At 46.2% G+C, this 19,165-nt stretch overlaps 1 protein-coding gene across 1 annotated transcript; it reads left to right on the forward strand.

Moving 5' to 3' along the window:
- Positions 1-3,230: 3,230 nt before the first annotated feature.
- On the forward strand, positions 3,231-12,443 carry LOC137161936 (ficolin-2-like). Its single transcript, XM_067561427.1, is given in 8 exon segments — positions 3,231-3,361; positions 4,347-4,460; positions 5,263-5,319; positions 5,979-6,017; positions 8,569-8,693; positions 9,836-9,965; positions 11,062-11,196; positions 12,009-12,443. Coding segments are annotated over 8 exon segments (978 nt in total). The 5' UTR covers position 3,231; the 3' UTR covers positions 12,257-12,443.
- The last annotated feature ends 6,722 nt before the right edge of the window (positions 12,444-19,165 follow it).

The following is a 19,165-nucleotide window of genomic DNA, read 5'->3' on the forward strand; positions in this document are numbered from 1 at the left end:
CTCAGCCAGCAGGCACACAATGAGAGAGAACTGCTCTCTGTTTCTTGCCTGTAACACGTTTCTGCCCTCTGTATTTTTGCTGGCAGTGCCTTCTCCTTTCTCCCTCCCACACCTGGGTCCTGAGTGTGGGGAATGCCCTGATCTTCATTTTGGTACCAGTGATTTCACTCGTTTCCTCCTGCTTCCACCTGTGACTGTGCCTTAGCTGCCCAACTAAGAGAGCTGCTCCATGTGCTATAGGGTTCATGGCAGCGGATACGAGTGAAAGAGTGGCACCCCCTTTCTAGACAGTAAGTAGCAATAAACGTAATCTCCATTGAGCCAGGCTTAGAAGCCTGTGCGTATGGTTAAGGTAGTGGGTTGGGACTCCAGAGATGGGGCTTCAGGTGTTGCTGCTGCACTCCATTTCCTGTGTCATCCTTGGCAAGTAACGTAGGATCTGACCACACCACAGCTGGGAGGTGTAATTCCCACCTTGGGTAGACGTACATGCACTAGCTCTGATCGGCAGCACTTTGGCCACGACACCTTGGGCTGGCCACCTGAGTGCACGCCAAGGACCGTGGACAGGATGGTGTAAGCTCGAGAGCTTCCCTCTCTCACCAACAGAAGTTGGCCCAATAAAAGATATTCCCTCACCCACAGTGTCTCTCTAGGATTGTAGACAGGCAGCTTACCTGAGCCTCTGCTCGCATCACCACAACCACACAACTAGGTTTAGTGCACTTGCTCGACCAGAGCTACAGCGTGCACATCTCCCCGAGCTGGGAAATGCACCTCCAGTTCCAGTGCAGACCTGCCTTTAATCTCTCCGTGCCCATCTGTAACATAGGGACTGTCCTACTTCCATTCACCCACCCTTTGTCTACGTAGACTGCAAGCTCTTTGGGGCAGGAACTCTTTAATATTGTTTGTACTGGACTTAGTGCGAGAAGGGGCCCCATTCCACGTCCCACTGTAATGCAGATACTAATGGGAGTCCTTAGACTTCTCTCAGAGCCAGACCCATACCTTCCTCTGCCTTTGCCTGCTCCCCCTAACATTGGTGAGACATGGCCCTCAGATGCTGGCTCATCACAGGTGAAACTTCCATTCTCTTCTCAATAAGCATTTGCCGAGTGCATGTCTGGGGTGTAGAGTCTTCTTTGCAGGAGAAAAGAGTCTGAAAAAGAATTATTGTTCTATCTAGTTATGGAGCATCCCATCACCATAGTAGCTAAGCATTTCCAGCTACCCCAGGTTTAATATGGTGAATATTTTCTAGCATTAATCTTCTCACGTATCACAGCTGAGTTGAGTCTCCATGAGGGAGCAGCTCTCTGAGTCCCTTGCTGGTGTTTCAGGCTCCTGCTGAGGTTGGCTCTGGTTCCACGCCGACCCCTCTGGAATGTGGCATGGTTTGTGTAGACTTGCTCACCTGGAGATCGCTGCCCGACTGAGTGACAACCGTGCTTTAGGGCTGCTTCAGTCCCAGGGATGTGTCTTCATGTTAATCCAAAGCCACAGAAGCCATCGTGGGCAACGGAGCTGTGACCACAGGGAGTGAGAACAAAGGAAAAATCCTACCCCCCATCCACCCCACGTGGCTGAGTGCTTTCAACACTAAATAAAACACTGTGCTGTATAGCCAAGTCTCCTTTTCACTGTGTTCCTAGCTAAATGGAGAGCGCCCTGACTCCTCGAGTCTCACCCTGTGTGTCCTAGAAAGGAACAGTTCATTGAGTGGCTCTAGCCAACACCAAAGCGCACACTCTGCAGCAAAGAGACTGGTCCGACCTTGGGATATACACTGCTGCACGTCTGCAACACCACAGAAATGATAACTATTGAGACTCAAGGGCTGCACACTTTATTGCTTCTGTCCCCCGAGTGCATTGCACACGCCAGGGATTCTGCAGCCTTCCAGCCCCATCACAAGCTACTTGTATGCCACCCTGGCATCCCCCATTGTTTCAGAGACTCGCTGCAACCCTCCATCCCTATCTCAGGGGCTGTGTGTGTCCCCTACACCCAGACCATTGTCCCCATTCTCCCCCCATGCCAGGAGGTTTATGTGCCCCCATGCCTCTCTTTTCCACATGCCCCTATTCTCCCCACCCCCACAGTTGTTCCATGTGCCTCCCCTGCCAGTGTCCCCCATTCTCTCCTCCACGCCAGGGGCTCAGTGTGCACTTCCATGCACCCTTCCTCCACCTACTCCCCCGGTCCCTTCCCCGCTATTCTTACATCTTTTCTTTCTGCCTGGACTCGAAGTCATTCAGAGTATCAACATCCTGGAAGAGCCGAGATAGGGGGGATTAGGATATGGTGTTAATGGCTAGCAGCAGCTAGCTTTTCGATCCTTAGACAGTTGCAGAGGTGGTTGAAGCTGGCCAGGGGCTCTCTGTGCCCCATAGTGCCTCCCTTCTGGTTTTCCCATTTTTCACCAAAAATCAGTAGGGTTCTTTTTGTGTCCTGCCTAGCTTGTTGCCGTAGCAACAGAGCTAGACTATTATGGGATAACTCAGCCAGTTCTGGCTGGTCTTACAGTAGTTGAATAAATCCCTGCCTGTGTGTGTTGCCATCTCGCTCCTGGTTTCTGTCTGAGTGCAAGTAACTTCCAAATACCAAACATAACAGTTCTGCCTCCCCGGAAATGTTGTTATTGATTGGCTGCAGCATTCAAAAGTTCCTGCATTACAGCCAAAAAGAAAAAAAGTCACTGAGCCATCACTTTGCTTGGCTAAATAGTAATGCTGTCGATGCTCATGTATGCCAGGGCCCCTACTACAGACATGCTCAGTCCCGAATGAATCAAACTGCCATTTTTCTTCCCTTCTCTCCCGCAGGAGACACGGCCAGTGTGAATTGTACAAAACTGGCAGTTGGGGGCTGACGTTCATGATGTCTTGTTAAAAACCAGTCCAACAAGTGCAGACACATCACATCAATCCTGGGGAGAGACAAACTGCCTTGGGAAACTCTGAACTAAAGGTAGACTCACTGAAACGCTCCCGTGTCGGAAACCCAGCCAGGTTGCATAAGAAAATTGATTTCTAAAGCGCATTCTGTTGGCCCTCTGGGGACATTGCCTCTGTTTAATTTTCCACAGTGCAACCCCATAGGAAACAGCATGTGACGAGGGCGTGGGCAGAGCTAAGAATTAGGAGGTGCGAATGAACCTTGCATTCTCTTTGGCTATTTAAAGCCCAATATATACAGTAGCACTCAAATGCCGAAGCAGAGACAAGTATGCGGTGCAGACAAATGGGGCTCCCGTTGCCAGGACCAGCACCAGTCATGGGGAGAACCATGCAGCAAATCCTCATCTCTTTACTCTGTCTAGCAGCAGCACTTTGTGAGGTTCAGGACACATGCCCAGGTGAGTGACAGACTAACCGGTTACCCTAAAAACAACATGCTCCTTTCTACTCCTCTTGTAGAAGTATTATGAGCTCATTGGAGATAGCAGTGAATAGCACATTTTTATTGTGTCAGAAATAACACTTCGTAGAGGAAAATGGAGATCTCAAAGATGCACTTATAGCTTCCCTACTGGCCCTTTTGGACTATCTTGTAATTTGCGAATTGCCAGTTATTAGCAGAGATGTAAGAAAAAAACTCTCACTCTAACGCGATCAGTTGTAATATCAGTCTTTTGATTTTTTTGAATGCTTCCTTTTCAAACTGAATTTTACCCTGTTAAAAGGATGTTAAAAATAGTGTCTACATCATTAATGAGTCAGTCTGTTGGACTCTACAAAATGGGCTAATGCTTGAGTGAAAATCACTTTGTATAAAAAAAAATGTGGTTTTTTGCCAGGGAAAAGTAACCCATTCATTGATTTCTCGTTAGACAAATTTGTTGGGAATGGAAATGGGGGGCGGGGCTGTGAAATGACAGAAAAGGAAAGAGTGAAAAACATGGTGTGAGTTCTGTGAAAGGAAAATTGTGAATTTTGCCCACCTAAGGACCTGTCAGTCCCTTTCAGCTAAGTATTGGAATGTCTAAGGTTAGTTCTCCTGGTGGTAGGTCTGAATCCTTATAAAGTCATTCCTCTATTATTGCTTTCCGTGACATCTTTAAAGATCCATCGAATTCCTAAAGGCGAGAGGACTGCTCAGTCATAGGTTAGGGGTCTATTACAGGAGTGGGTGGGTGAGGTTCTGTGGCCTGCGTTGTGCAGAAGGTCAGCTGAGATGATCATACTGGTCCCTTCTGACCTTAAAGTCTATGGGTCCATGAGAAAGATCCATAAAGCCTTGTGGGCACTGATCCGAGGTGGTCATTGACAGCTGGAATTTGCAGAATATTTCAGACCCTGAGGTCCTCCTTACAAATGTCATCCATTTCTTTCTTTCCCCAGAGGTGAAAATAATGGGACTCAGCGGCTCGGATAAACTTGCCGTTCTCCAAGGTTGTCCTGGGACTGCAGGACCACCAGGGCCCAAAGGAGAACCTGGAGCTGTAGGAATGAAAGGTACGTCTCTGACCCCGAGTGAGAATCAGTGCAAGCTATCCTCAACCAATCTCCTCCTGACAGCACTGTGCCCGTTTGACACTTCATGAGTTCCAGGTGTTGGGGCACAGTTCCAACTACAGCTTTTATTGAGACTAGAAAACAAGTGAGTCACTCACTCAGTCACAGGCTTCTGGGTTGCAAACTGGTAGCAATGCACAAAGGGGCTGGAACAATTTGTATAGTGAGGGGTGCTGACAGCCATTGAACCAAACTGTAATACCTGGATATGACAGAAACCACTTCAAGGCGGGGGCCCCCCTAGCACCTATGGTAATGCATCTTTGGAAATGGACAATCAGAACATCTGAGCCAGGGGTTCTGAAGCTGGGGAAGGTCACAACCTCCCGACCCTTCCCATATTGCTAAATGGAAAGTCATCCCAGCTAGATGGGAAGGGTGACCTGAGCACCTGGTATGGAAAAGGTTGAGAATCACTATCCAAACCACCCACAGTATATCAATAAGATACATGTACATGGAATAAAACACATAGGACCAAATCTTGCAGTCCTAACAGCTCTTACTCGTTATGAATTCTGCTTGAACTCAATGGGAGATTAGCTTGAACAGTGATAGCAGGGTCAGGTCAAGGCAAAATGAAAGGAAATTAGATATTGTGTCTCTAGCTATAGGTACCTTTTTCCACATGCCTTATAGACACAGCTGATTGTAAATGAGTGATTTGGAAATCTGGTTCCTTTTGTGCATTTAGAGGTTTATAAATGCAAGGAAATATTTCTTCCATGTTCTGTGTTTGTAGGAGAAAGGGGAGCTCCAGGGAACCCTGGGAAAGCTGGACCAGTAGGGGCAAAAGGTAAAGCACTAAAAAGCAGAGAACGCTCTTCATTCTGCTTATCATTTAAATAACAGAGATTTTTTAAAATAAATTCATATATTTTAAAGCCCTATGACCTCGAGTCTGACCTCCTGTAGAACACAGGCAGAGAACTTCTGGTTGAGCATATCTTTGAGAATGATATACCATATCTTTGAGAAAAGATATTCAGTCTTGACTTAAAGACTGTAAATGATAGACAATCCTCACATCCGTAGGTAAAAACGACGAGAGTTCTGTAGCACTTTAAAGACTAACAAATTTAATTTCAGCAGGCGTAAGCTTTCATGAGCTTCAGCCCACTTCCTCAGATGCAGTTGGTAGAAATGATACAGCAAATAGGTAACATATATAGTAGGCAACATATACATATCCAAGGGTATAGATAACAATGGGGTAGGTGGATAAAAACCAGGTACTTGAGGCCTAATTACAACCATTGAGTAGGAGGTGAGAATGGGTTCTCTCACTGGAGCATCTCATACTGACTATTGTCAGAGAGACAGGACACTGGACTAGATAGACCATTCTGGCAGTGTATAAGAACATAGGCACAACATACGGATGATTTAGGGCCAGTCCAGTTGTCACTGAAATAAATGGGATTCTTATGGTAGAATTTACTGGGAGTGGATCATGCCCTCCAGGTGAAATTCACCCCTGTGTAGGTGGACAGTGACGTGTCTATACAACACTTACATCCTGCTTCAGCTTTACTTAGTGGCCTTAAACCATGCCTAAGCCTTCTGCTGGCCTTCTGCAGAGGGGTGAATTCCTTATTGAGCAAATTCTGAGCTGCTATATCCTTTTTGCCAGAACTATCCTGTTCTGGAATTAGCAGCATTATTTTTCCCCTATGGAGTAGTAAATGGACTTGGAGGGACTGGGTTTTCCAAGCACCAGAACAGGATTAGCACCAAGGTGAGCACAATAAGCAAAGTGTGGCTGATGCATCAAACAAGGATTTCAGGCTGTTTTCTTTCTTTAGGAGAAAAAGGAGGGCCTGGATCCCCTGGGACTATAGGTAAGAACCTCTGCCCTCTCCTCTATACCAAGAGAACTATTTAAGATTAATTTTTAAACTAGAGTAACATGGAAATATAACAAATTCTTTGTACACAATTTTCTCTATGTCCCTGAGTGATATTTTTCCTGAATGGCGAAACCGTCTTGAATCACCTAAAGATGTGGCTGTCCAGATGATGCAACATCTGCCATAATTGCCCATAGGTTATATGCGGCCCATTTCAGAGTAACCTGGAATATAACTAAAATCCCAGCTGTCTAGGAATACGACACAAAAGGGATGTATGTAATTTACAACCCGGGCACAGCTAAACCCCACAGATGGTATGGAGCACTTTATGCCACCTCAGGCCGCATTCACTTTCTGCTAGTGCACAATGGAGAGAATATAGGCTCAAATGTCTTGATCTCTCTACCTCAGCCCTTGATCCCCTACCTCACTAAGGAGCTCTCTGCAGGCAGGTTCTAGTGTAAGGGAAATGATGCTGCAATCAGCTGTCCCTAACCCTCTTCAAAGGACAAACAAGATCTGCTCAGTGAGAACTCACCCATCTACTAAAGTTTGGGGTACAATGAGGACCCTGAGTCCAAATAACAAGGCCTTAAGAAAAAAGTACAGTGTATACAAGGCCTTTAAAACTTTCTACTGGATCCACCAGTAGGAGCACTATGTACACAAGTCACTGTCTAGACTGGCTCTGAGTGGAGTCAGAAGACATGGTGCCAAAAACTCTTGCACAGCTGCTCTATGGTAGTGCTCTCACCATTCCTCGTACTGGGGGAGGTGCATCACAGGAAGCACAAGGACAGGCAGGTTTTTTGCTTTTATTTTTAAATGGCAGCTATTTGAAGTCCTGGGGGACATGGGTTAGTGGACAGAGTGCAGGTGAGATGATCCATGGCATTAGTGTCCTACTAGATATGTTTGTGAGGCATAATAAACTAATCTTGGTAAAGCACTTGAACATTGTCAGATGGGAGACACTAGAGAAGTTCCAGACATTATTGGTTTTAGATACTTGACCCTCAAGATAACTTTTGCTCTTCCCCACTTGGGTGAATCCTTAGAACACCCTCAATCCATGCTGCTTCATTGAGATTTCAGTTCATTTGAGCATTTCCTTCCTTGTATCCATAGTTGGTTTGTTCTCTTTTGAAAGCAAATTGTTTGGGGAGTGAGAATGTGTTCGCCAAGGCAGAAGAAAGATGCAAAATGAGAATCATTCAGGGCTAAAACAAGTCTTTGCTTCCAGCCTCAGCACGGGGTGCAGCATAGATTTACCATTCCAAGAGCAACCCAGGGAAAAGGATTGCTCCAGATGGGATGTAAATTGTGCCACCCCTTTACTGGGTTAAGATTGATCTTCCTCCATCCCTGGTGCGGGTTCAGGTCCATTCTCCAGTGAACTCGGGGAGTATAATCAAGATTTGGTCCATTCCCCTCTTCTGCATGGGGCAGGAAATACTAAGTGCACAGCTGCTGCACCAGGTACCCAAGATCGGAGGAGACCACACAGGGGTTATTTTATGCACTCTTATACCCCACCACCACCACGTTAGGTTCAGCTACAATATGGACCTCAAGAAGCACCACTGCAATGTTTTAAAATATAAAGTTTCCAAGCAGCAAACTTAAGATACAACTCTGAAGATCAAACTACGACATTGACTGTCAGATGCAGGATAACCTCATGCTATAACACCCCTTGGCTAGTATTTCCCTGTTGCTAGTTAACAAAAAGTTTTCTGGTTTCCAGTCGTTTTCATTGTATTCCTTTTAATACACAGGAGAGACGGAGCTGAACAATGTACTGTGCAAAAAAGGTGAGTGTCATATTCTTATTAGCCTGTTAGCTCATCTCATGTTCCAGTAGCATAGCCCTCACTTCGCAGCTTCTTAAGGCAATCCAAGTCAACTCTTGTATTTCTAATGCACCTACCACCAGAGTAGTTTGGTGCACATGTGTAACAGGGATGCAATGGAAGGATTATAGAGTTCAGTTTGGGCCTGATTTTCACAGGGGCTGAAAACCCACAGCTCAGTTGAAATCAAGCGAGAACTGCAAACGAAGATCAGATGCCGTAATTTTCTAATGAGAGCTCATCTGATCCATTTCCTCACATCCACGTAAAAATCCTTTTGCTCAAGGAAAGCCCTTCAAGTGTTCACACCTTCCAATTCCACATTCTTATCCTGCCCAGGAGCAAAGAACTGCAGAGAGCTGCTGGGCAAAGGGCACATCCTGAGCGGCTGGTACACCATCTACCCCCGTGAGTGCAACGCTCTGACCGTGCTGTGTGACATGGAGACGGAGGGTGGAGGATGGACTGTGAGTACAAATCAAGAGTAAGAACACATCCAAGCATCCTTCAGCTGATCAGGCGACTACTCCTGTTCTAAATTGGGATTGACGCCCTTATCGGATGAGTTGATAAAAATAAAATACCTTGGGCAAGCAAATAACTATATAAACATGTATGCCGTGGAATATTAATCTAATTTGTTTTCAATGTAAAAGTTAGATTCCAATATCTACAGTTCAGGATGCACAAAAACACAATTCAAATTGGGACCAGTGTCTAAAACTCTCCTGTGTTTACCCAACTCCCACTCAGATTAAAACTGTCTGGGCCTTACAATTTAAACCAGTGGCCCCGATCCTCACATCAGAGGAAATTAGGAGCCTGAATATTTGAGAATCTGGGCCAGTGCCGCTAATTGCACCCATAAAAGAATGAATAGCCAGTACAGATCACTGAGCGGGATGATAACACGCTCCCATGGAGCGGAGTCTCTCAGCAGGCCAGGAGTCACATTCTGTGCTGGCTAAAGAATACGTATTTTTACAGAGGCCATCACTGTGAGCCTGGAATCGACAGTCTAACTTGGACAGTAGAGTGCATTTAATGGGGTTAAGATGTTTTCAAATCCTTTTCGAAATGATCAGACACCAAAATATCTCTGCCTTACCTACGAAGTGTGATGAGGGAGCACAGAAGTGGAACACGGTAACTGTTGACTTTAACGGTAACTGAGCAGTTCCACGTTTTTGAATATTTAAGTGGAATGTTAATTTTGCATTTTAAAGTTTTATAACATTTTTTGAGAAAAAACACCATGTTCCCCTAAGGGATTCTCCCACCCACCCCTCCAGATTAACAAAGATTTTTTCCTCTTGAAATTACTGTGGATGCTACTTTCGGTCAGACTTTTAATTACATTACCTCCTTCTAAAAGTTCTGGTGTAGAGGGTGATAGTATCATATGGTCAGCTTCCATCCCTGTGCGTGGGGAGGCTCACAATTCTGGCTTATGATAAAACACACCATACTGGCTGTTAGCCCAAGAGAACTGTGTATTTCTTCATGGGAAACAAATGGATTTGAACAATGAGTGATGTGCTTATTCTCAGTTAAGGATCCAAGCCACTGTGCTCTCCTCCAACCTGAGCCCTGCTCTTTTCCCCTGCAGGTTTTCCAGAGACGGGTGGATGGGTCAGTGGATTTTTTCCGTGACTGGAATTCGTACGAGAGAGGTTTTGGGAACCAGCTGACAGAATTCTGGCTGGGGAATGACAACATCCACCTGTTAACATCATTCGGTAACTAAATTACGGATGCATTTTTTCCTTATATTCTCCCCGTGAACTGAGTGAGAGACAGCAGTAGTTCTGAAACTGAAGCCAGAAAATACCCTGGCAAAGAGACTGCAAAACAGTCCTACAGCCCCCTGGGAGAATACACCCAATGGAGGTGATCCTCCAGGCCAGGCAGAGAACCAGCTCGGCGATCCCTGCAAGAACTCTTGGTGCAGGGGGTGATATGCAACATGCCAGGCTTGGATGGGGCCTGTTCCGAGGCTGGGAAAGGGTTTGCCGTGTATGGGCCGGCTCCCTGGACAGTCCTGCTGCAAAGCTCATAAAAGTCTCGGGAAGCTAGCTACAAGTTGGGCAATCTTTGGGGCATCCCTGACTGGAGCTGGGGGCTGAACTGTCCTCAGGTAGTCCCAGGATTGGGGAGGGGTGTACTAGCACTCCCCTCTTCCCTGTACCAGGCTCTGCACTGGCAGAGGGATGAACTGGGCCCAGATTGCAATATTTACCCACCGCCATGCCCTGGGAGTGGAGCACAATCTCTTCCTGAGATCCTCAGCATGCAGGGGGACTGCAGCTGGCTCTGCGCAGCTTGTTCAGAGCAGAGGCTGGGCGTTGGCCTTGCATCCTTCCCAGCCCCCTTTGGAGCAATGTGCATTCCCAGGAGCTTAGAGAGCGAATGGACCCCACAGCACAGCTGCACAAGGGAGCGCCGCAGCCTTGCCTTTAGATTGTAAGTTGTTCAGGGCAGGGCATCCATTGGGATCTGTACTGTAAGGCACGATGTGCATTGATAGCAATGGGTAAGCCATAAATAATAATGATCTTCTGCTAACTCAATGGAGCCAGGACAGGAGCTAGCGTCTCCTTCTGCTCACTGCATCATGAGGAGGAAGAGGCAGATAAAGCTTCTCCTTTTTGCTAGAGAGGAAGTTCTTTGTTAATGGGCAGGTGAGACTGGGGGGTTGAGGTGGTTATAATAAGGGCAGTGGGTGGTCAGCTGCTGGCCAGGCTCAAATCTCTGAGGTCCCCCACTAAAGAACCCTACGGTTGTGCAAAATAACAATCCATGCAAGATTTTCTTCATTCGTTATTTCCTTAACAGGAAACAACGAACTGCGTATTGACCTCAGAGACTTTGAAAACAACCATGTGTTTGCCAAGTACAGATCATTCAGGATTTCAGGGGAGACGGAAAAATACAAGCTGATTCTTGGAGACTTTGTTGATGGAGTTGCAGGTAGGTGCTGGACAACTTCTGAACCTTTTATAGCAGAGGAAAACAGGCAAGGCCAACAGAGCAGTGCAATTCCTCCCCATCCGCAACCTATATCTTAAGCTTTTAAGGTAAAAAACAAGCAATTAAATCACACAATTAGGTTACATTACAGCATCTGGAAACTCAGTGCCCCACAGTGCAATGGGAAAATGCATCATCTTCATATGTGATGACCCCTGGGGTGATCTATTGTCAGAGGACGAGGGATCTCTGGATCTAAAAGCATGAGGCTCTAGTACTGTAGTTAAAGGATTAGCTCTAAGCATGGAGAGAACAGTAGACTCAGAAACCCGTCTACAAAGACCAACCACTAGCAGGGGACAAAACTCCATAATGGAGTAACAAATTACATACAATTTGAATCTTCAGATGCCCTGTTCTGAGAACAGCAGAGCTTTCCTGGTGATATAATCCCACTTCTGATCACATCCAAACATGACGACATTAGGTTATCGTCTCTAATCACTGAAAACGGGGTTCCCAGTTCTTCCTCCTTTGGGAGATCCAGAGTTAATCTGGATTCTGTGATTTGCAAGCACAGCCCTCCACTACTGAGAGAGGCTGCAGTTTTTTGGGGCTTTTTTAATTCCCTGCCTCATGCTTTCAGAATTTGTCCTTCCTTCCCAAAGAAACTCAAAACATAACTGCAGCCTCTATGCATGACTGCCAAGGACTTCTGGAGCGTAGTGAAATTGGAGGTGTGCCATCCCAGTGCAAAACTGGGGAATGAAACTCGCCTCTTAGAACAGATCAGCAAAATTATTTTGCTACAGGAGATTCCTTCAGCTACCACAACAACATGCCATTTACAACCAGGGACCAGGATAACGACCACAGTTCTGGCAACTGCGCTGTAGGATGCAAGGGAGCCTGGTGGTACAACAATTGTCATTTCTCCAATCTAAACGGGAAGTACTGGCTGGGAGCCCATGAAAGCAACGCAGATGGTGTGAACTGGAAAACAGGCAAGGGGTACAAGTATTCCTACAGGCTATCAGAGATGAAGTTCAGGCCTGTGTAGCCCCACAGGAAAGCCAGTCATGCTGACATGTACGCTTGCTCTGATCACGCTACTTTGGTATTTTTCCTTTCCAGGCTGTCTCCGAGGTTTCTTTTCCATCTACTCTGTATTAATTGCTGTTTTGCTATTGCCCAAGCCCACCACCTGTCCCTGCATTTGTTTTGGGACTGTATCTTTTCCCTCGGTAAATTTCCACCTTTCTCCTCATGCCTCCACCTCCTCTGCTGGGACCCTCAAGCAAAGGCAGCTACTCCAGATCTCAGCTTGTGAGCATGTGAGAGGCAGTTATGGAAAGAGATCTGGGAAACTTCCTCTCCCCTGAGCAAACACACACATCACCATTTGCAATAAACTTCATCCTCCCTGATTCAGAGTGGGAGTCCCCACACTGCCCTGGAACACAAAGTCTTGACTCTGCCACTGTCTGCCTTCCATACCCACCACCGTTAGCCCTCCCTCTTTTATTAACGCTTGTTGGATGGGTGGTGATGTTTAGCAGCTGAAGCCATGCTGTAAATGATTGTTTTCCCTTCTGAAACTATACTTTAAAAACATGATTCACTTTTATATGTCTGATGTTTCCCAGCCCTGATCCTCTCAGGATATAAACCTGGAGTGATTTTCTGCCCCGAGAGCCACTTCCTATTAATAGAGATAGCGTTTCAGGGCCCTAATACTGCTGGTTTTAGCGTGTCATTGGATCTGCACTTTAAGGGATGTTTCTCTTGTGCAGGATGTAAGAAACACATACTCAAATGATGGGAAACAGAAGGGAGTGAGTAACTGACATTCTGCACGGACAATCTTTGTAATTACTGTAAATAAAATAGAGCTTTGTAGAAAAAGGTGCGGTGCTTGTTTGTGTTTTTATTAATGGGAGTCGTGGATTTAAATTGCTTAAGCTGTGTCTACACTTACGGCGGAGAGCAAAGTACAGGCCCTCCACATGTAACTACATGCCGCAGAGAATGGCAGTTTGCATTCACACCTGTCACTGCGGAGTGAAGCTACATACCACAGTGAAAGGCTCTGGCAATGGGAAGCTGCCAAAGTCTTTTTCAGTGCAATAGGGAAAGGCTCCAGCAGCAGGGAGGCAGTGGGACACTACACTGCTAAAAATAGCAATGTAGATGGGGGAGGCACTGCTCGGGTGTGTAGAAAGGTGTATAAGGTACGTACCCTGGGGATTCAGGTGCCTAGGGCACACTAAGCCATGTCTGACCATATACACTCCTATTTATACCAGCACTAGCCGGGTTTGCACCATCTGTACTCTGCACACTGCGATAAGCATAGATGTAGCCTAAACCAGCTTTGGAAATGTCCACCCTTACATCTCTTCGTATAAGGAACATGAGAATCTGAAGCCCACAGTACATGAAAGCACACCACCACCAGGCAACACAAGTCTTGAATCAGTGTTCCCTTTCCTTCCTGTAGGGCTTCAGGGCAGTTAAGGAGGGGAGCAAGCTCTCACAGCCAGATGGGAAAGTAACATTGTCCCCCATTCGTTCAGAGGTAGGACCCAACTGGATGTAGTCAAATGGTGAGGGACTAGAGATGCTATCCTCCACACACCAGTAGTTCTAGATGCCACCTGGTCCCTCAAAATGCTTAACCCAAACTCTGTATTTTTTATTGTAAAAATCACAAGTTCATGAACTAGTAAATTTGGTAACCAAGTAATTCACTTGGGAGGAAGGATGCTCTCACAGTTAAGGCACTAAACTGATCTTCAGGAGATTTGGGTTTAAATCTCACCCTTTCCAGACTTCTTGTTTGCAATGGTCATCTTGGAGCATCAGGTTCATGACTGACAGAGGCCTGTCTCCCTTCTCATGCCCAGCCTAGCTAGCCACTAGGCTCTCGAGCAATGCATAAAAGGACTGGTAATTATATGACACCAGCTTGCAGAACTTCTTGGGTATGAATGTGTGTGTGAGAACGTGACTGCTTTTTAATATGCTTACATTTACAATAAATGCAGCATATTGCCTTGTCCCCCTGAATAAGATCCTGCTAGTCTTTTCTTTTACAAGTATAACAGTCCTGCCTCCTGCAGCTTCCAGGCCCTGTCTCAGCCAACTCTAGCTCATTGGCTCTGACCCTTTATAGCCCCAGCTGCAGCCCTGCCCCCTTAATTGGCCCAAATGGGAACATCTGATCTAGCACAGAGATGCTGGACCTACTTCAGCTACAGGGGCCAGCTACTTTCTGGCAGTGTTCCCATAGGAAGGAAAAATGGAAATCGCTAATAGCTAAGCTCTGGAAAGAGATGCAGAAAGCTGAATTTTTCAAAAGTGACTAGGGCATTTAGCCACACAACCATGATTCGTTTGGATAGAAATTATGTGGCTAAATTGCCTATGGCCTGATTCAACTGCCACTGAAGTCAATAGAGGAGTCATTCCATTGGCTTCTGTGTGGTGGAACAGGACTCTACTTTGAAAGCCTAAACCAGAAAGGAAGACAGTTAGGTTACATCCATACCAGGAGAGAAAAACACCCTGGCATTTTTTTCCACTGCAACAGGTTCCCTCTCCATCCTTGAAGGAATGGGCAGAATTTGCCTGTAGATGAAAGCTTAGGCAAACACTCAGCTCAAAGTATTACATGTGTGTTCTTCCTTTAAGAGATACAGGAGACTCTGGAGCACTTGGAAGGATAGGCAAGTGTCTGCAAACTCCTTTAATGCCCATTTGTTCCACCTATCCTTACAGTGAGTACTCCTATTGGAATGACTACTTGAGGTGAAGAGATTTTTCACATCTGAACCCAGCCCAACTTCCATTGAAGTCAATGGTATCTAGAGGCACTTAAAACCTTTGAAAGTCAGGCCCTAGATTTTCTCCTCTTATCTGGGGAAAACATGCTGGGGATGCATTACTAATGGGCAGGTAAAATTGTAGGGATGAAAATTGGACTGCTAAAGAAATCCTGTACAGAGGAGCTGAAGGATCCTCCATATTCAGGTGTTCAAGATCCACCAGAAAGGAAAACAAAGATTGTTAAGCTAGTTATTGGTACATGCTGAATTTTTGAACTGCACAGATTGAACTCAGAAATTTGGAAGACAAATACTTTGTCAGTTACAAGTCATTCCAAACTGCAAGAGAGTCTGGGAAATACATGCTGATTCTTGCAGGCTTTATTAGTGGTGCTACAGGTAGGTTCTCCCCATATTCTGCCTCTTTCATACAAGAAAAAAAATCCAAAGCAAAGATATGCAACATTCTCTAGCAGAAGCAAAAATATATTTCTCCTCATCTGCAACAGTGAGCAGCAATGGAGAACAGGATGGGGGGGGGGGGAGGGGGGGGCGCAGCACACACAGGTGTGCCTCAGGTATCTGAGGGCATTCTGACCCAAGCTTAGCTTGATACTTCTGAAGAGGATCAAACTTCACTGCATAGAAACCACTCCTCTGAGCTCTGGCCTTCCAGAAGGCTTTCCTTCAGGCCCAGGGTGGTTCCATACACAATGGGGACTGGGATCCCTAAGGGTCTCTCTCAATTGGGGCCTGTGACTGTGTCCACTCACCTCTCATGAGCACCCTCTATCAGGTGTGGTGTGCCTACACTCTCTCTCTAACTTTTGCAGGGCTGTCTGTCAGCAGCCTCTCTTTTCAGGTGGGTTTTCACTGACTTCACCCTCTGGCTGACTCACACAGTCCACATGTGACACAAAATGGACAGACCCCTTTCAGGGTCAGCTGTCCAACAGGACCTATCCTGGTATCCTCATTGGTCAGGTTTTTCTCTGCAGCCTTCCCCAGGATCAGTTCTAAATAGTCCCTGCTGTGGAATGGAGCAGTATCCCCACTGCTTCCTCCCCAGAGACTCTTTGTGCTGTAGCAGGCCTCAGCTGAGTCACTCTTTCAGTTCAGTTCACCCCCCTTCCAGGGTATTAGAGGTCAATACATACTGATCACTTTTCAGGGTTTCCAGCCCCCTCTCTGGGCCTGGTTCAACTCCCTCCTCAGTGAGTAGGCCACTCTGCCTATGACCTGGGCCCACCCACTGCTTGAGGTCCCAACCCTATAAATAGCGGCCACATTCTACTTCCCTTTAACTATTTGCTGCTGCTGTTCTCTAGGCCACTTCTCCCAGCCTCCTCAGCTGAATGCATGCTTGAGTCCCAGCCACCAGCTAGGAGAACTTCCTTGCTCCCCCTGTCCCTGCCAGCAATCTGGTTTTCTGTTTCTGTTTCTGTTTCTGTTTCTGTTTCTGTTTCTGTTTCTGTTTCTGTTTCTGTTTCTGTTTCTGTTTCTGTTTCTGTTTCTGTTTCTGTTTCTGTTTCTGTTTCTGTTTCTGTTTCTGTTTCTGTTTCTGTTTCTGTTTCTGTTTCTGTTTCTGTTTCTGTTTCTGTTTCTGTTTCTGTTTCTGTTTCTGTTTCTGTAGCACACCCTCTTTGCTTCTCTAACTCCCACTGACTCTACTCAGGCCCTGCAGCTCCTTTTATCTGGACCTGTTGCATTCTGATTGGCTGCTCACCACAGCCTCTCTCTGATTGGCTGTTTTCCCTGCAGGCATTCTAGGTAGCCTCTCTAAGCAGCTTGGAGGACTCACTTCTTCAGCTCTTTTCCTGGGGCAGGTGTGGTAAGAAAAGGAGGACTCCAGCAGGGGTCTCTGAGCCTAGTACACCCCATCACAGGGCCCTACGAACACCGAGGTGAAATGCACAGCAAAAGCTTCCTGCACGTAATATGGGACAGAGAATGTGTTTGGAGATGGGGAGTAGAGCCTGGGTGGGGACACTGACTGGCCAGCGAGGGTTTTCTGATGGTGTCACACCATGTACCAAACTCCTTCAAGTGCTTGGCTAGTGATGCCTCACCAAAAACCAGACAATACCCCATAGCCATTACATTAAATGAGGGCACGATAATGGAGGCAGCCTGGTGTTAGGACGGAGGAGAGGCTGAACGAAGAAAATGGAGGTATTCACACTGCCCCCTCAGTAGCAGCTTAAGGCCTTCTGTGACGCTTTCCTTACGGCACCCAGAACCATAAGCCACTGTGTTAGCTGTGACTCAGCAAGGGAGAGCTTTGCTGGGGTTTAAACTGTGTATCAGCTCCCTGCCATAACCATCTGTCTGCCTCATCGGCAAACTCTGCCAGGCTTAACCTTGCCTTGCACGTAACAATCAGCAAAACTCTGGTCCTGAGTTCCCCAGAGACATCTCTCTGCAGTGGCCAATCCCTCTCACAGATTATGTTCGCTCCCTCCAAAGAGGCAGTGAACACACCAGTCTGTTAGCTTAGCTGTGGTCCCACGCTTTGCTTTGCTATAGCACTGAGATGGTTTTGTAATAAAACAAGAGTAAGTTTTTATAAATAACAGAGATGTAAGCGATAGTGAGCAGAGATAACAGAAACAGAAAATGATTACAAACAAAACAAAATTAAACATGTTTCCTGGTGTCTGACTTAACTTTAGCAAATTACAATCTTTGCCTAAACAGCTCTCGCTTCAATCAAGTACCAACATCTCCAGCCTGTCCAGCAGGGTCATCCAACGTTCACAGAATCAGAGGGTGTCACAGTTTCAGGATTAACTGCACCTCATAGACTTTAAGGCCAGAAGGGACCGTCATGATTATCTAGTCTGACCTCCTTGCACAGCGCAGGCCACAGATCCTCACCCACCCACTCCTATAATAGACCCCTAACTTCTGGCTGAGTTACTGAAGTCCTCAAAACATGATTTAAAACTTCAAGTTACAAAGAATCCACCATTTACACTATTTTAAACCTGCAAGTGACCTGTGCCGCATGCTGCAGAGGAAGACAAAAAAACCCAGGGTCTCTGACAATCTGACCCAGGGAAAAATTCCTTCCCAACTCCATATATGGTGATCAGTTAGACTCTGAGCATGTGGGTGAGACCCAGCAGCCAAACACCTGGGAAAGAATTCTCTGTAGTAACTCAGACACACACACACACACCCCCCCAATCTAGTGTCGCACCACTGGCCGTTAGAGATATTTGTTAATAGCAGTTGTCGATATGAGACTGCTTACAATGGCATCATACCATCCCTCAGTCTTGAAGCCAGCTAGGTTTTTTTGCCCCCATTGCTCCCTTGGAAGGCTGTTCCAGAACTTCACTCCTCTGATGGTTAGAAACCTTCGTCTAATTTCAAGCCTAAACTTGAAATCCATTTGTTCTTGTGTCAACACTGGTGCTTAACTTAAATAACTCCTCCCCCTCCCTGTATCCCTCTGATGTATTTATAGTCTCCCCTTTAACCAGGTCCTTATCCACCTTTCAAATCTTATAATATTCCCTTTTTTGGTCCCCCTCCTGGTCTTCCTTGCAAGCACCCACTTAAGATTTTAACCTTCCTAGCTGTCACCTCTCTTGGGCAGAAACCTGCATCTCTTTCCCTTCAGACAGGGGGCTTAGTTTGCAGTCCCTCTGCACCTCACTGTGATTTCCCAGGAGGTCTGCCTAGGGTCCAGCACATGTGGCCAACTCTTTCCAGTGGCTCTAACAATGTATACCAGTTACCAACCAGCCTTCTCAAAGCAAACTGCATTTACTCATGACAACATACAAAAGAAAACATACAAAACAAACAAAACATGCAAAAACAATAGAATTTACACACATGCTGAAAACTTACCAGAGGTCACCCCCAGCTCCAACATAGGGCTCAGTCTTCCAAACCCCACAACTGGATTTGCCGCCTTGGTTACAAATTCATGTCAGTGTTCAGATCAGGAACCAGACCCCAACTCAGTAGTTTAGCTGTTTCTTTATACAGCTCAGTTGGTGGCTCACTCCTCTGGGCATAGCTTCGGGACTTTGGTTCAGGCCATAAATTCCTTAGATTCCGACTCAGAAAAGCCCTAAAATACATGCTTAGGTTCATCTCTATTCAACAAACCACTTACTAACTTTAAA

Source organism: Emydura macquarii, unplaced genomic scaffold (assembly GCF_026122565.2).
Source record: "Emydura macquarii macquarii isolate MOO-44397 ecotype Brisbane River unplaced genomic scaffold, CSIRO-AGI_Emac_v2 contig_2417, whole genome shotgun sequence".
NCBI classification, from domain to species: Eukaryota; Metazoa; Chordata; order Testudines; family Chelidae; genus Emydura; species Emydura macquarii.